This window comes from Pinus tabuliformis, chromosome 1_1 (assembly GCF_031772625.1).
Source record: "Pinus tabuliformis cultivar Carrire ecotype Pingquan chromosome 1_1, CPIR1, whole genome shotgun sequence".
NCBI lineage: Eukaryota > Viridiplantae > Streptophyta > Pinopsida > Pinales > Pinaceae > Pinus > Pinus tabuliformis.
In genome coordinates, this window is record NC_142297.1 from 617,320,554 (window position 1) to 617,338,958 (window position 18,405).

The window sequence follows — 18,405 nt, forward strand, 5'->3', positions numbered from 1 at the left end:
ATCAATATTAAACCAATATGTGGTTTAATTGTTTATTTTTTCAACAATGATTAAATTTTGGATTAAAAATTATTTATATTGGTAAGAAAAGTATTGTTTATTATATAGAAAGTTTGTATTGTCAAAACAATTATCTAAAATAAAAATGTTTAGTCTAAATATGAATAATTTGTGGACTATTTTTCAATTAAGCTAGAGATTGTGTAATGTCATCATGTGACATAATATTGAAGTCAGCATTTTAATGCCAAACATGGTTAATACTATTAATTTCACAATGCAATATAATCCTTGATGAACATTAGGGTCGAATATAATCATTCATTCATTACAACAAATCCCTATGATTAACTCCCTCTTTAGTTCATTATTTTGCTTCCACTAATTGTTTCGGTGTATTTTTTCTCCATCTTTTTGAAAAAAAATCGACTCTAATTATCCGCATGGTGCTAATTTTGGTGTTTTCTTGCAGATCACAGAAAATTGGCACTAAGGTCAGCATTATTTAGCGACGACTAAAGCGTCCAATTTAGCCTCTTCTTTAGCTCCTAATGTAGCTTCATGTATAGTTTCTTGTTTAACGTCCCATTTTTCTCCTGGATATGGCATCGTTTTTGGCATCCATTTTAACTTCATTTTTAGCTTCCTTTGTAGCTTCCTTTTTAGCTTCCTCTATAACATCATATTTTCCTCCTTGTTATGGCATTGGATCTAACTTTTTCTGTTAACATGCCAAGAATGACTTTTGTAATTAAGCTGGGGGAGGATTGTACAGTATGTATCATATGATAGACTATCGCTGTAGCCAAATACAATAAATACCATTTGGTGGAAGCACTATACATTTATCATAAATCAAGAATTACCCACTACTCGTGAAAATCAATGTGAGTACATGGAAATCATTCCTGGTAGTTGTCATTTATGATTGAAATCCTGAATTCATTGAAAGGGTAACCTTAATTATTCCCTACCCATTTCCAAATTTCATTCAACTGATATTCTCTACCCAAGTATTTGTATTGACCAAGTTCCACCCTGTAACAATCTCTGAGTAGTTCTGAGTAGTAACAGTCTCTGAAACAACCATTGCAGGAGCAATAGTCCGTCATGAACCAAACTCCATTGATGCGCCACTACACCATCCAAAATCCCTAGAAATATTCAGGAATGTAGGGTGGTTAGTCCACTTTGAGAAGTTGCATGGCTTCAACAAACAAATTTCTATGTAATTCACACAGGCTCTATAGGAGCAGCATTCATAGGTTAGAGGATTCAGAATTGTTGTTACAAAGGACATAATTATCAGGATGGCAAGTTTACCTCAGATAAGGGCTTGTTGGTTTTCTAAGAAAATATTTGTATCAACAATTAGGGCAACATTTTTACAGTGAGGAAAGGAAGTAAGGAGCAAGGGGAAAGGTATTGATATAACATCCCTTCCTCACCCTTGGGATGATATGGATTTATTTATTCAGAAGTTCATTACTTGTGAGGGACATTTTGGGATGATATACACTACAACAAAACCAGCGATTTGCGCCAGATTTAGCGCCAGATTTTAGTGCATTTTTTTTGTAATTGTGATGAGCAACCTGGCGCTAAATCTGGCTCTATTGTACAATTTTTAAAGCGTCCTTTTTTGCACCTGATTTTGCATCCTTTTTCACGCTAGATTTTGCATCATTTTTTACACCAAACTATGCATCATTTTTTGCATCAAATTTTGAACCAAGATTTGCATCTTATTTTATGACAGGTTTTGCTTCTAGTTTTGTGTCATTTTTTGCATCTATTTTTCATTCTCTTTTGCTTCCTATTTTGTGTCATTTTTTGCTTCCATTTTTGCACCATCATTTGCATCAAGTTTACACTGTATTTTGAATCCAATTTAACGTCTTTTTATGAATCCATTTTGTGTCAGTTTTTGCATCTAATCTTACGCCAGGTTTTGTATCTAGTCTTACACTAATTTTTGCTTCTTTTTGCACCAACTTTGGTGCCTATTTTTGCACCATGTGTTGAATTTGATTTAGCACCAAATTTTGCATCCATTTTTGTGCCCATTTTTGCATCTTTTTTTGGACCATTTTTTACATCCACATTTATGTTTGATTTGTCTCCATTTTTCCCATCTCATTTTGCACCATATTTTGCGTCATTTGTTTCATCCAATTTTGCATCATTTTTAACACCATCTCTTGCATCTAATGTTACATCATTTTGAGCATCCAAATTTGCATTTATATTTGCATCTTATGTTAAGTCATGTGTTGTGTCCACCTTTGCATCTTATTTTGTGTCTAATGGTACATTCAATTTAGAGCCATTATTTACGTCTACTTTTGTATTTGTTTTTGCACCAAGTTTTGCATCCAATTTTAAGCTATTTTATGCCCCTTTTTGCACATTTTTTTATGTCTACTTGTGTCCAATGTTGCACCATTATTTACACACACTTTTTCATCCAATTTTGCATTTTTTTGGCGTCTAGTTTTACATCGTTTTCACCATCCAAATTTGCATCTTTTTTTGCCTCATTTTGTGTCCACATTTGCATATAATTTTGTGTCTGAGTTCGAGCCTAAATTTGCATGTGATTAGGAATCATTTTTTACATCCAATATGGCATCCTTGGTTTCACTTTTTTTCAGCCCCATTTTGCATCTTGTTTTATGTCTTTTCTTACATCTTTTTTTTTTCCTTTTTTGCACCCAAGTTTGCATCCCAAATTTACACCATTATTTGCATCATCATTTGGCATATTAATTTGTAACGTTTTTTTGCTTCTTTTTAACGCTCAACTTTGCATCTCATTTTACATCTAGTTGTTGTCTTTTTTTGCATCTAATTTGGTGCCCATTTATGTGTCCTTGTTTTTGCCCAATTTGATATCCTTTTGTATGCCATGTTTTGTTCCCTTCTTTGTGTCAACTATTGCACAATTTTTCACTTCTAATTTAAAACACTTTGTATGTCAATTGTTTGCATTTTGTATTAATTCCTAGTTTAACATCCAATTTTACTTTCAATTTTGCATCCATGGTTACATCCGCATTTGACTTCTTATATAGAGTATATTTTTCTTTACATATATGACCCCCTTTATAGATTCATAGTGAAATATATGATAGTTTCTAAATATCATTAAAGCAGATATCACAATTCAAAATCATTTGTAAAGAAATTTAAGAGAAATTGGCAACATCCATCCAAAAAATTAACAATGTGTCATTAACAATTTTCAAAACATGTATAAAATAGCAACATAATACTAATAAAATCAGTATTATTTTTAATCAAAACAAGTAAAATTCAAATATGATTAAAAAATCAAAATATTTCATGAATATCGTTACTCTACGATAAATTAACAACATACATAAATCAAACTCATCGTATGATTACAAAATCAAAATGTCTCATTGATATAGGCTAAATTCACAACACCCATCTAAACATAACAATGTCATTCTACACAATAATTTCTTCATAAAAAACAATGCATGTGCATGCCTAGCTACCACCACCAAGATCATCCTCATGATCATCTTGACCATCCTCATTACTCTGATCCACATCATCACCAACACCGCAACTATCATCATCATCTCCTCCTTCACCACCATCATCCTCATCCTCATCATCCCCTGATATATGTTGAACATAATTTGGATCATCGTCTTGGCAATCATTACCTATAGCATTCTGACAAAAAAAAATCAATATTACATGTTAGTATTAATTACATAACACAACACATGTTTTTGTTATACAATGTTAACCATAAAATGAGGTAAGATATAATATTTAATAGTACTAAAAAATAAAATGAAAATATGGTTTAAAAGTATATTGGAAATCCAACTAAGATTACATACCATAGAGTCCATCCAAACAACAAATTCAACCCATCTCTTTTGTTGCAGCACCTCCTTTTCCAAATGATTTGGAGGTCTTCCATATTTTAGTTCCTATCAATCAGTAAATAGGGAGAAATTAGATAACAATGACTTTCTTCTAGTACAAAATTTATTAAAAAAATATCACATGTTTAATATACTTACAAAGGTTGTTATCAGTGCTTTTAAACCTTTCTGGCCACTACGATGAGTGACTTTTGTCTTGGTTAACCTCGCCTTGGATGCCTTGTCCTTAAACATAAACCAATTCAATTTATTTTCACACAAATACATGTCTAAGATACTTATAAGTATTAATACATTCTCAATAATGTTTAATGAAAAATTCAATACCTGAATGCTCTCATTGCCGGCTTTTCTTTGTGCATCCAACTTCTCATATGATTTACAAGTTCTTTCCATACTTTAAAAGGTATGTCAATAGGTCTTTGTTTCAGTCTTTGATCTTGAGGCATTTTTTTTATTTTTCTTGTTTGGTTAAAAATTTTGGTTAAAAAAAACCGAACAAGTAATTCACATCAATGGCATGGGGACTCTATGGATATGTGTAAAAAAATGGCTATAAAGAAAACATCCAAAAAACATATGAGCTCTCCCTTTGATGGTCACTTGGGGCATATGGCTGGAAAGGAACAACTCCATTTTCGAAAATCAAGGACAATCCTTTCTCAAAGTCCTTCCTAATATTTGCTCCAAATGTCTTAAAATGAAAAACAAAATTCAAAAGTCATCCTCAAACATCTCCCTTAAATATAACGTTGGACCATAAATTCTTCACTTTTATTGTTATCGGCTCTGGAATGATTTTTCTATATGCAATTATATAATGAAATATGTGTGCACTAATGAAAAAACATTGAGTTTCATTTTTCATAATCACAAACAATGAAAAAAGAATCACACGTAACTAGCATCATTTTGGAAATTTTATATTTATTAAAAATCTTTAACATGTTTTCCTCCCATATCTCATAAAAAGGTGTGAAATTTTTTATATACTCTCCAATAAGCCTAAGGATCACATACCTTTTAAAACTTTGCATTACCATTATATGTTTCTCCTTGAAGATATATAATATGTTTCTTCTTTAACATATATATTATGTTTCGCATTTCTTAATATTTGACAAAATACTAAAGTTGAAAACAGTGGTCATTGTCTCAATCATATTCTTGGTGATCTTGTTCAGCATAAAAAAGTTTGGTACAAGCAAAGTAGGCATGACATTTTCTCTGGTACTCATGATATGGTTTTTCTCTATTGGTTCTATTTTACTTTAAAATATTATTTAACATGACATGGCAATTTTAAGGGCATTCAATCCTGTTTATATGTATTACTTGTTCAAGAGGAACACTATCAAAGCATGGATGTCCCTAGGAGGTTGTGTGTTATGCATAATAGGAGCTGAAGCTATGTTTGCTGTTTTGGGTCACTTCTCAGTAAGATCCATCCAGATAGCCTTCACATGTGTAGTATTCCCATGCCTACTATTGGCTTACATGGATCAAGTTGCATATCTTATGAAGCATCCCTCTGTGGTGGAGAACGTATTCTCTGCTTCAATTCCAGATGGTTTTATCTGGCCAATCTTCGTGATAGCTAATGTTGTTGCCATGATTGCAAGCCAGGCAATGATCTCAGCAACAATTTCATCTATTAAAATGTCCATGGCCCTAGGATGCTTTCCCAAATTGAAAATAATTCACACATCCCGACGGTTCATGGGTCAGATCTACATTCTTGTCATCAACTGGGTTCTAATGATAATGTGTGTCTTGGTATGTGATTGTTTTAAGAGCACAGTCGAGATATCAAATGCATATGGCATTGCAAAGGTAGAGATGATTATGGTGACTACAAGCCTAGTGACTCTTGTCATGGTTCTTATATGGGCAAAAAATATATTCCTTGCGATTGGATTTCCTGTTCTATTTGGATCAACTGAGCTAATTTATTTTTCTGCAGTTTTGATGAAAGTGGGGGAAAATGGTTGGATAAATGGTTTTTGCCACCTGCTTCCTTCTTGTGATGTACATTTGGAACTATGGAAGTGTTCTGAATTATCAGGAGTTGTATATCTTGTTGGTCACGGAGATGTCAAGGCTAGAAAGGATTCATGGTTTCCTAAGAAACTGGTTATAATCTACTTCTATGCTTTCAAGAGGGCAAACTGCAGGGCAGGCCCTGCAATCCTCAATGTACCTCACACCAATCTCTTGCAAGTTAGCATGACATATACTGTCTAACTTGAAGGTTTCCATGAATCAAACATGCTGAATGTTTTTCAAGGACCAAGTCACAACATCAATATGGTGATGGATAACAAAGATTTCCTTGAAGGTGGCAGAGATGAAGTGAATTTTAATGTGAAGTTAATAATCATAAGTTTTGTTGTCGACCAAGATCTTCATTACTTAGTCCTTGATTTTGTTTGATAGAGAATAATAGCCATTCCTACGATTAATCACTGATATTTATGAACAAAGACACCATTCTTTTTTCAATGAAGATGATAGGTGGTATTTTATATGCATGGTTAAGCCTAAGATAAGCCATGTTTTCTACATAAGAAAGTTATATTAAGTTATATCCATGAAAATGAAAGGAAGATGACATTGCATGTTTCCTCGTATAGCTAACCATCGCTCAATAACATTGGATGCTTCTCCACCTCATTCATTACATCATTGCTTAAGAACCTTGGATGCTTCTCCATTTTTTTTGACATCATGTATTGATTATGTTGTTGTTGGAGGTTTTACACTAAGTTTTTCAACATCGAGCTTACTAGGGCTTGCACCACCGGGGTTATTAGTAAGAATCTCATGAGGTTTGCATAGCCATGATTATTAGAATCAAAATAGTATGATTTGCACTAAAAAATAGTTCATAGAGCTTTCCTGCTGGGGAGAAAATCACAAGTTCAACTTCTGCAGTGCAGAGCACCGAGAGCTCATAAGATTTCTTCAGCAATCCACCTACGTTTGGAAAATGTAGCCTGCCTGCTGGCGATGTTCTCAATCCTCTTCCTCTGCATCTTTCCCCTCACTATTCTTGTATGTCCTCTTTCGTTTTTCCCTCCAAACAAACCCTCTCAAATTGAGAAAGCAGAACAACTCACTCGATGAGAATCCGAATCCAATTATCGCTTCTAACAATAACCCAATACGATACCAGAAATGATTACACAAAACCTCATTGACTCTTCATTTGTTTGGAAAAGAGCCAAGCATATACTTTTGACGAGGGTTTTCGTCTCAAGTCTGGCTCGCAGGACGTTGCTTAGTCAATTGCGAGAAAAGTTTTCCACCTGCCCGTCACATACGGTTTGTCACACTATATATTAAAATCAGGGACAATCCTTTCTCGGAGTGGACAATCCATTTGAATGCATTGATCAATGCTTTGTGCAACGCTGGTAGAGTGGACCATGCAAGGAACTATCTAATGGAGATGAAAAATTTTAAATCCTGATATAGTTTGCTATAGGACATTCATTGGAGGCCTATGCAAGTTGGGTATGGTGGATGAGGCAGTGAATCAACTGGCGATAATGATTAGAAAGGGTCTCTCACCCACATATGCTCTGTACTATTCACTCATCAAAGCTTGCTGCAAATCAAAGAAAGTTCAAGCCGCTGCCTAGATACTGAACAAAATGCTTAGGGAACGTGTTGTTCCAAGTCATGCAAGTTTTATCTATGGCATGCATCATCTTGGGAAGGTAGGAAAAAAATTTGAGGCATAAAAATTTCTTGAAGAAGTGATAGATTGTAAATCCTCTGTACATGTTAAAGTATACACAGAAGTAATGTCTGCTCTATTTCAGACCAGTGAAGTGGAAAAATCATTACAATTAGAAGGCAAAAGAATTAGAAGTGGTTGTGAAACTAACTTTTTGACTCTGTAAAATAGTGTTTCTCTAAGGGAAAAATTGATGAGGTATCCAAGATTTTAGAGGGCATAAACCAAAGATATCCGGTACAAGGTATTACATTATGAAAAAATTGAAATGGTCAAATTTATTGTTTTTCCAAGGAGACCACTCTTGCTTGAAGGAATGGAGAGGGCTCTGCTCGTAAGAAAGTACTGAACCAAGACCATTGTCAAAAAATGTTGAACCAAGAGTATTGTTAAAAATCAAATGTTGCTTAGTTGCATGAAAATTTAATTGTCCAAAATTTAATTTTGGACTCTTTGCTGGAAAAATTTCATATAAAGGTATGCCCTTTTGCCTTATAACATGATGATTTTAATGAAAATGGAGGAAGGGAATCAACTTCAGAGAATCAAATGAAGTTAAAAAATATTAGATTATCAATTATAATCCATAGGAAGGGAGGAAAATAAAGGGTATGGTTGTGCTTAGCCTAAAACGTTTGCCTCTCATTTGAAAACTTTTCAAAAACTCAACTTTATTTCTGAATCTATAAACACAACTCTAAGTTTACATCTCAATTTACAAGTAAAGATTCGGTTTAAAGCAAATCTAAAAATAAGAATAAGCAAATCCAAAACTAAGAATTTGAAGCATTATTATTGTGGCAGAGCAAGGCAACTAAAATTTGAGTGTGTGGGAACAAAGTGGGATCTAGAACATGGAAAACTCACCAAAAAAAACAGCAAATATTGTGGAAAGCGGAAAAGAGGAAAAAGAGCATCATTCCTTTGTTAATTCTCATACAGAATACAAATTAGATGCATGGTGTGAAGGAAAATGAAATTTACAAATTAGATGCATATGACCATAACATGGGATGTCCCCCAACTTTAAATTTTGCATCATGCAGACATCAGGTAGCAAGCCAAGGAGCATCTCGAGCTGTTCAGGACATTTCTGTACCTCCCCCCCCCCCCCCCGACAAATCCTGAATCCTGGATATAGGAGTTGCAAATAAAGTATGGAGCTTCTTGAAAAAAAATGTTAGCAATGGGTACTAATGCTAGTTTTAACTTTAACCTGCTTACAATGAATACTCGGCAAATCCAAGTGTATCTTGAGGTAAAATTTGTTGACAATAGAACAGGATGGTTTTCCTGGTGTTGATACAAATGGCTATTGTTGTTAACCCTAATTTTAACTATGATAAGTTGCCAGAAGACATGTCCCCAAAATTTGGACAAATCCCTCAGACCATAGGATGTGTTCCTCAATCCCAGGTATGCATCCTCCTACAACATGGCATAGAGAAAAATATGCTTAACAGAAGTAGTCATTCACATCAATAGCAGGAAAACCATCCTGATGTGTTTCCAACAAAACATTATCTTGTGATACCCTACACACCACCATATTGGGTAAAAATATAAAACTAGCATGTGTACCCCCAATGCCAACATTTTTTTCAAGAAGTTCCAAACCATAGCAGACAAGACTCTAGATACTAAAATGACAAGAAAAGTTTACAAAACTTTGAGAATTGTCAAGCCTGTTTCAGACTCTCAGATATCTAGTGGGCTATGCCTGTCCATGAATGCACGTGAGAGACCAATAATATACAAGAAGGCAATGAAACAATCACAAAAGCACCTACACTCAAAATTCCATTCTGGAAAGAAGGAAAAGACTCACTAAGGATACCAAGGGGTGCAAAATTCTAGATGTGAGGAATAGCAGTTACTGAGGAATACGGTTCATCTATTCTTACTGTTACAGATAATGCATTTACCAAATTGACTCAAGGTCTATTTCCTAGTGTCATGGAACACTGTGTTTTGATGATGGCTTTTGGTCTTGTTCCCATGGAACTGTAGTTGCATCTGGCTTAATCAATATGAAAGGGCTGCCCTGTGCGCGATTAGGAAGAAGTTTCCTTTCTTTCTCCTCTGGGTTATGTTTCAAAATTATAACCATCAGCTATCGGCATGTTGAAGGGATCACACACCTTTCAAGCAGAGCCCATTTTTCTGCAGGATTGTCCATAGGCATTGTTGCAGGTAACACCCCTTCATACAGAAGCCAGTTTTCCACAGAAGAATGGTGGTTGTTCAGTGACTCAGGGCCTCTCTGTGCAGTCACAAGTAGTATCAGCATTATAACATATCCTTTCAGAATTCAAGTATATCTTCTCACTAGAAAGCAAAACAACCTCACTTCAGAAACAACAAACAGTGTAGATTAGGGTGAAATTTGTGATCTATGATCTTCCTAATATATGCCATTCCCTTTCTAATCTTGATGACATTTTACAGGTCTGTATGAGCAGAAAGAGTTCTCTCAGTGCTTAATCATTTTGAATTTTTATGGCTTCTCATGTTGGTCCCCATGTGAGTATCAGTTAATACTGCTGTCAAATTGTATAAAACAGATAGACAGGAGGACTGAACACAGAAGGTCTACATAAACCAGTTTTGCAGTGCTTCCTTTTTCTATTCATAAACAACTTGCACTGTGGGAATGTACTACCTGCAAGGTTGCGTTGTTTGTTTCATGAAAGGCTGGCCGCTAAATGGCATTGGGAGCCCAGTTGTTTACTTTCCAAGTTAGTCATTCCTATCAGATTTACTTTGGCTAAATATCGTAAGTTAACACCCCATCTTTTGTGTCATATGAAGTTGAAGTTGAATCTTTAGAGTAACAATATTCTCCAAGCTTGTTTCTTTTGTTCAGCAAAATAGATTTCTAAGTTTATTGTTCTTTGTGTCACTGGCCCATAGTAAGGTTGCTTATTTAAATAATTTATTCAAATTATTGTTTCTGTTATTAAACAAAAAATATTGTGTAGCCCAGAATTGGGCCCACTGGAGTTCATTCCCTAGAATAGCTACAATAACGCAAGGAGAGATCTAATCGCAGGTCTAGGAGAGACCATATTCGCTGTCCTCAAAGGCTTCTTAACACTGTCCTAAAGGAAGGGATCCTAGCCGCAATAAGGAAGAGTCCTAAACACAGAGATCTGGCCATTGCCCTAACACGCAATCTCCTAGCCGTAGCACAGAAGGAAGAAACAACGAGGAGATAAGGGTTGTTTTAGGGTCAAAACAAAGGTTCGTGTTGATGTCATGGAGGCCGAGGGTGCTAGTTGTTATGCCAAGTTCTTGAGAGCTAAACGTTGTCGATTTTGACACTTCTTTGGGCATGTTTCAAGGGACCGAAAGCTACATGTTGTTGTTGTGCTAGGCCGCAGGCCATAGCACCACAACTGGGCTTGCCCAAGGCAGTCAAGAACTGGCTGCAATCAAGAACTGGCTTATACCCTAAGGCAGCAGCGTAGCAAGGGAGGGGCTCTCTTAAATTGTGCCGCAATCTTTCCAAGGGTTGTTTAGGGTCTATTGGAGGAGTCTAGGGCTACAACAATGTGCCCTAATCAGCCAGTCACAAACAACTGTATACAAACAAGGTTGGAGCAGCATTTGAGGTCTGTTGGGTCAATGAGTTGACCAGTTTGGATCAGTTTGATATTGCAGCTTGAGGGTGCCAATTAGAAAGGTTGACTTGGAGAGTTAAGAGCCTTTCTTAGGAGCACATATTGCAGTGAGTGGATTGGACATCTTTGGACTGTTGGGGGGCAATGTGTGGATGTCCAAAGTAGCCATAGACTAGCAGTGAATGATGCAACATACTTGGATGGATGCACCATGATAAATGCAGTGACTGTTGTGGGCAACATGGATGCAGCACAATGGTACAACATGGTGATCATGGGCATATAGATATAGCAAAGCATGATGCATTGCAACAGCTTGTTGATGATGAGTACAACATGATGATGTGGTATTGCTCAGTGATGGAAGCAGGATAGTGATGAAGAGAAGCTCAGAGATTGGGTGCAGCACAGTGACGGGTGCAGCATGATGATGAGGTGCAGCACAATGATGGGTGTTGCATGGTGATGGAGTCACCTTGGATGATCAATTGAAGCAGCATGCCTTCACCTGAGTTTAAATCAGTTGCCTCAAGTGCCATCTTCTTAGAGAATATGGCTGCTCTTATTTAGATAAGTCAAAATGTTGACTTCTAGTGTATATGTATTATCTCTCTCTGTGCTGAACTATTGAAGAACATGTAAGAAGAATTGATCAAGGATTTCCCCACATTGGGGCTTGTCCCTGGCTAGCACCACATCTTGTGTCCTCTTGTCTTGGCTTGTCTTCTACAATTTATGTTTATGTTCTATCTGCATTTTACTATCATGCTAAATGTGATTGCTAATCTGGAATTGATATTGAGCTAATATGGAAATATTGAAGTAAATTGAGCTAAGCATAAAACATACCTAAAATTAACAAGGTCTGGCAGAAGTCAGGTGAGATTTTCCTTTCTCAAGGAAAATACATTGTGAAGCTACTTGAAAGATTTGGGATGGTGGATTGTAAGTCCGTGACTACTCCAATGGAACTCAACTTCAAGAAGTTATGTGGAAGTGTTGTTGGGCACGATTTCGGAAATCATTCTGAATATCATCAACTCGTGGGGGGCCTAATGTTCTTAGTGAACTCCCATCTAGACATATGCTTTGCAATGAATACATTAAGTCAATTTATGGTTGAGCCTCATCACATACATTGGATTGCTGCCAAGAATCTCTTGAGAATATCTTCGGGGCACAATCACCTATGGACTGAGACACATTGTTGGATATTTGAGGCTCCATGGTTATTATGATGCTGACTAGGCTGGCAGTGTGGTGGATCGTAAAAGCACTTCAGGATGTTGCTTGTCACTAGGTTCTGCTTCAATATCTTGGTTGAGCAGGAAGGAGAAATCGGTTGCTTTGAGCACCACCGAGGTCGAATACATTGCTGCTAGTATGGCCTCTTGTGAAGTTGTTTGGTTGAGGAAGCTCTTTAGTGAGCTGTTTGGGCATGTGTTGGATACCACTGTGATCTACTGCAACAACCAAAGTGGAATTCGTCTTTCTGAGAATCCCGTGTTTCATGACCACTCCAAGCATATTGATATCAGGTACCACTTTATCCAGGATATGGTACAACAGGGAGCAATAAGGCTCCATCACATTGGGATTGATGAACAGGTCACAGATATTCTTACAAAGCCCCGGGGGAAGGTCAAATTCTTAACCTTCTATGAACGACTTGGAGTCATGGAAAGACCCTCTTATGAGGGTCACGTTTGAGTTGGATATTGAGCTCTGGAGCTCCGGGGGGCTTGGGGTACTTCTTGTAGCTATGAGAAACCATATGGTGAGTGGTTCACCTTCCCCTAGTGGTCCACTGTGTACAGGGTGACTGGTTCACCTTCCCTTGTGATACCCCATGATGGTTGGTATATACATAGGATGAGTGGTTCACCTTCTCCTATGGCATATGAGCAAGATGAGTGGTTCACCTTCTCCTGTCGATACATCCTACCCATGCAGTCCGAGACTCGTAGGGAATACCTCTCATCTGGCCAATGAGTTGGGAAATGAGGATAGGGACCATAACACTACCGATGGACGCATCGTGTACTGCCGTACTCCTTATGCTAGGATGTTTGGTATTGATCTGGGATCAATTGATACTGACTGCGGGTCAGTGGAGAGTGGCAAGGTCTTGTCACTCACTCTCGATCATTTCTTCATTATTTCTTCATGCTTCAGCAGAGCAGAGCAAAGATGACAAAGATGGTACAGATTGACAAATGGTTTGGCAGGTGGATTTCTCACTAGTTGAGAGGGAGTGTTAAAATTGGCAACTAGGGTCAAACTCCACCTTGGACAGTTCATATGATGGAGATGATATTCTTATTGGATTCCTTTTTCCGAGAGGTGCAAGATTGATCTAAAGATCATCTCACTCTGACAAGCAGAAATGGAATTATGAACTTATTTCTTTTAAGGACAAATTGTCGAGGTCGGCTCCAGTCAAATGTAGGCTCATGAAACCCAACAGATGTGTCTCTTCACCCTCAACGTTGTGTATAAATAAGAGAGACATTTTCCTCATTTGGACACCATCACTCAACACATCTTTCTCTCTCCTCTCCTCATTGGTTCGTACAACAAAGGAGCAACTCTTCTTCTTCTCACATAGACTTAGGTTGACCGAAAATTTCAAGCTAAAATTGCAAGATTGTATTGGGCTATTTGCAACAGCGTTGATTGAGGGTCAAAACATCCCCTTTGACTACATTTTTCAAGCAAAAAAAATGATCTCTTGAGGACACATCTCTTGGCACAAAAACCGAGGAATTTGGAGTAGGTTGACCACAAGACCTTTGACCACAGTGTTGACCAAGTTTGACCGAGAATTTCAAGATTGTTTTGAGTTGATTCTGACTATCTTTGGAGGCCGAATTGACTGGGTTTGGCTGAGCTCATTTGGAGGAGATTTTTGTTGGTTTGACTAGCATTAACTTTCTGGTTACAACATCTTGTTAACTGTTGTTTGGCTGGACTGTTTTGACAGTGATTGGGCAAGTAATTTTGTATGATGTACTCTCTCTCTCTCTCTCTCTCTCTCTCTCTCTCTGTGCTGAACTTTTGAAGAATAATAAGAAGATTTGATCAAAGGGTTTTCCCCACATTGGGGTTTTTCTCTAGCATCCGCCAAATATTGTGCCCTCTTGTCTTGACTTGTCTTATTCTTATTGTTTATGTTCTATCTGCAAATACTCTCAATATTTATGTGATTGCTAATCTGGAAATTTATATTGGGCTAATAAGGAAAATTGACGTAAATTTCTCTAAAGCATAAGAACATACCATTGCTATCTAAAATTAACAATCATTCTATAATTAGCATGATTAAAATGTAGAAAAATGTTATGGAGTGTCCAAGTAGTGTAGAACAAAGAAGCAAGAAAAAATACCACAAGACAACCATAGGGTTGATAGAACCATGTTTAGGCACATTAGATATTGCTTGGTGACAGAGTCTTACACCTTTGAAAGGAATATTTGTTTCCCTACATTTCTATTGAACAAATACAAACCTGAATATGTTCTAAGGACTATCATGGAGGGAGTCGAGATGACCCACAGGACCCATAGTTGAATACACAAGGGGATTTCAATGCTGGAAATCTAGTTTATAGCATAGTAGCAAGATTTGGTCATATTGCTCTTTATTATATGGAAATTCGGCAACAGTACAAAATTCAGTATGTTTTCACTGCAATGCAGATACAGAACAGTTCACTTACCTTATAATGTCTTTGATACCCATCAACATATAAGCCCCAAAAAAACAGAGCAAAAACCTCAAAAAAATAAAAATAACAGTAAGAAAACACTTAAAAATAAACTACATTGCAAAATTTTCAAAGAATAAATTGCTTTTTCTGGTTTTAGTGTGTTCTGAGGATGAAATTCTTCTAAAATATGGAACAAAACGCTTATTTTCATACTGAGAAATATAGATTTCCATATTGGAACCATGCTGCATTTCTTTATTAGGTATTTTCCATACTGAGTTGTATTTGAATACATATTCGGATTCAAATTTTGCTACTATGGTTTATAGCCATTCCTAGTTACACGTGTGTTGAAATCAGGGAGGTCAAGGTAATCAAATAAATTGTCACAACAATTATGAACAAGAGGCAACCTTCCTTGAAATTCTTGAACCTCCAGTAATCAGAAAAATTGTCACAACAATTATGAACAAGAGGCAACCTTCCTTAAAATTCTTGAACCCCCTACCCTTGCCTGGATTTGCTCACGGCGCCAATCAGTCCTCATGTACATGTACATCAAAATATTTATTATATAATTAACTATAAATTTGTTAACATTAAAAGGACAAATAGATCCTCTGTTCATGTAGAGATGCTCACTGACGACCATGTTGACAATGGCGATGAGAGGGAGAAACTGTCGTGATATCCAATCTTCAATATGCATATTTTAGATAATAAAGACTGACCTACTAAGTTAACCAAGTAGCCGTTATACAAAGTACACATAAATGAAGCTCAAAGCTAAGAGATTTTTTTTCTCACTTTCTTTGCTTCCCACACAAACTATTACTCGATTTCGATTTTTCTTATTAGATTCCAAAATTTAATGAAATTATCTGGCTGGGAGCATTGTTGCAGTGCATGGCTTTTATCCACTATCTCCACTACAAATTTTGAAATGACAACAAAAAATCCATTAAGACCGAAATCTCCCCACAACAGTGAAAGCAGAGTTCATTATTCAAGAACAAAGTAAAGCGAACCAAATACTCTAAGAGCAGGACATGCATGAGTCCTCCAGACCCAGATCCACTAGATTGATTGCATCATTTTTTCAGCTGGATGAAGCATCGATGACCCGGTAGATGCACCAGACATGAGCAAAAATAACAGACGATCAGTGATTCAGAAGCACCCTTACCAAGCACAGTTGAGATCATCCAGATAATCCACAAGGCCATCTAGGTATGCTATCTTACAAAAGCTATAATTCTCAGCTTATATCTTGTAGACACTAGACAGACACCCATCACCAGGGTTCTCCCTTCCACACGTAACCCGTCAAACTTTGCAGTCCGATGAGCTTCAATAAAGTTTGCCAGGATAGAATCCAGCCTGGTTTATGGCCCTGCATACCTCTCCTTTGACGCTTAGATAAATTAGGACTTATTTATTTTCTAGGCTTCTGCTATTAGTCTCGTCTTCATTGTATCAGGTTTATCTGTTATTATAACCCTTGAAAATCTGATAAGGAAATCCAAGAGATGCTTCTCCATATTTGTGAATGGCATTCTTCGTAAAACTGTTGACATAGACTAGTGCACCTAAATCTGGGGGATTTAAACTGGTTACCTACTAACACGTAACCAGAACCAGCCAGATGCTCGTCTTCATTGTATCAGGTTTATCTGTTATTATAACCCTTGAAAATCTGATAAGGAAATCCAAGAGATGCTTCTCCATATTTGTGAATGGCATTCTTCGTAAAACTGTTGACATAGACTAGTGCACCTAAATCTGGGGGATTTAAACTGGTTACCTACTAACACGTAACCAGAACCAGCCAGATGCTCAACAACATTGGCTACAAACAATTGAGATAATCACCCCTTTGTTATTTTATCATTCGTCATTCTGTTAAATCTGAAATCTTATTTGTAGTCTCTCCTTTTCAGCGAATACCTTTAAGCACTCCAGCATCAATATATAGTTTTAGTCCCATTAACCTAATGTCCTTTCATCATTTGTGGACATTTATATAATTTATTTCTTTATTCCGAAATTCTTCTTAAAATTATTATTTCCATTTCTTTATGAACCTTCTGCTGTCGAGCAATTGGTGTTATTTTGAGCAAAATAATTTGTAAACGAAGTTTCTTGGTTAGTGAAAAGCCCGCCAAAAGTACCTCTACGCCAAGTAGATCCCTGGAAAGTGTCTATCTCTCAATGTTAGTGACATCTCAACGCATTCACCCATTCGGGAGCTTTCGTAGGCAGTCAGCGTCGTATGTAGAGCATCTAGCTCGGCGGGCCTCACAGTTTGTGAGGAAGAGTAAGCAGATCGCAGAGTATTTGCTTATTTCACTCCTTTCGGAAAACCTATAAATTTTTTAAAGTAACTGCTACTTACGAATCATAAGTTTTTTAAAATAAATTCTACTTAGTTTCAGATTTTTAGATTTTTAAGGGGTTTTACTGACCCAGAAATAGAGATTCAATAAATGGAAGAGAAGCTTACTGATGGTGACATCGCCGTCGGGGCTCTGGAGCATCTTGTCGATTCCCTGGGGGCCGAGTGAGGTGCGGAGGATTCTCGCAATGGACCTGGCGGCCGCAATGTTGGCCTTCTGAGCATCTAAGCCTCTGATTCGGGTCTTCTGCTCCTGCTCCTTTATTATGATAAATGGCCTCCCGTACTCATCAAATTCCAGCGCCATCCCTGCAAATAGTAACAGATTGTAGCACAGAGATTAAAACCTAAACATACAAGAGTGGCTGCTAAAAACACACTGGATTTTGAACCAGAAACCAGAAATGCGTGTACTCCTCTCTGTGTGGAAGACTGAATGTGCGGGTGGAAATCCATTGAAGTTAAAAATGGAACATACCTTGGCGCCGTCAATGGACTGAAGAACTGATCGTGGGGTTCGAGTGTCTGCTACTGGTGAAACCCTAATTCGCAAATCTCTGCAATCTCGTTTTCGCTCCCGCCCTGCGAAAAGCGAACAGATCCTCCTTCTTGTTCTAGAACGTAAACGAAGTTTGGGTTGGGAGGGTTTTTGTAAAGAAAAGTAAAGCTTTACCTTTTTTCAAAAATGCTAATTTCATAGTGAAAAACAGTAAATACATTTTTTTATTTTCACATCACTAGTTAAGTAGCTATATAATGTTTTTGGTTCTTGGTTAGGTTGGAAAATATTGATAATAATATAATTTTATGTTTGTTGTTTAAGTTTATTAGGTGTTATTAAAACAATAAATACATTTTTTTATTTTCACATCACTAAAGAAGTAACTATATAATGTTTTTGGTTATTGGTTAGGTTAGAAAATATTTATAATAATAATAATATAATTTTATGGTTGTTGTTTAAGTTTATTAGGTGTAATTTTTTTTAATTTCAATTTAATAATTT

The 18,405-nt window shown here is 36.7% G+C and overlaps 1 protein-coding gene across 2 annotated transcripts; it reads right to left on the reverse strand.

Annotated features, from left to right (window-relative positions):
• Nucleotides 1-3,325: 3,325 nt before the first annotated feature.
• On the reverse strand, nt 3,326-18,038 carry LOC149214814 (uncharacterized). 2 transcript variants are annotated; one of them, XM_089390973.1, is made up of 5 exons: nt 17,878-18,038; nt 17,508-17,708; nt 4,068-4,154; nt 3,882-3,974; nt 3,326-3,708 (listed from the first exon to the last, which is right to left on the reverse strand). In XM_089390973.1, the coding sequence occupies exons 2-5, from the start codon at nt 17,622-17,624 to the stop codon at nt 3,517-3,519; spliced, it is 489 nt and encodes a 162-aa protein (XP_089247099.1). In that variant the 5' UTR covers nt 17,625-17,708; nt 17,878-18,038; the 3' UTR covers nt 3,326-3,516. The 2 variants fall into 2 exon arrangements, with proteins under 2 accessions (XP_089247099.1, XP_089247100.1); XM_089390974.1 differs by lacking the exon at nt 4,068-4,154.
• Nucleotides 18,039-18,405: the final 367 nt, after the last annotated feature.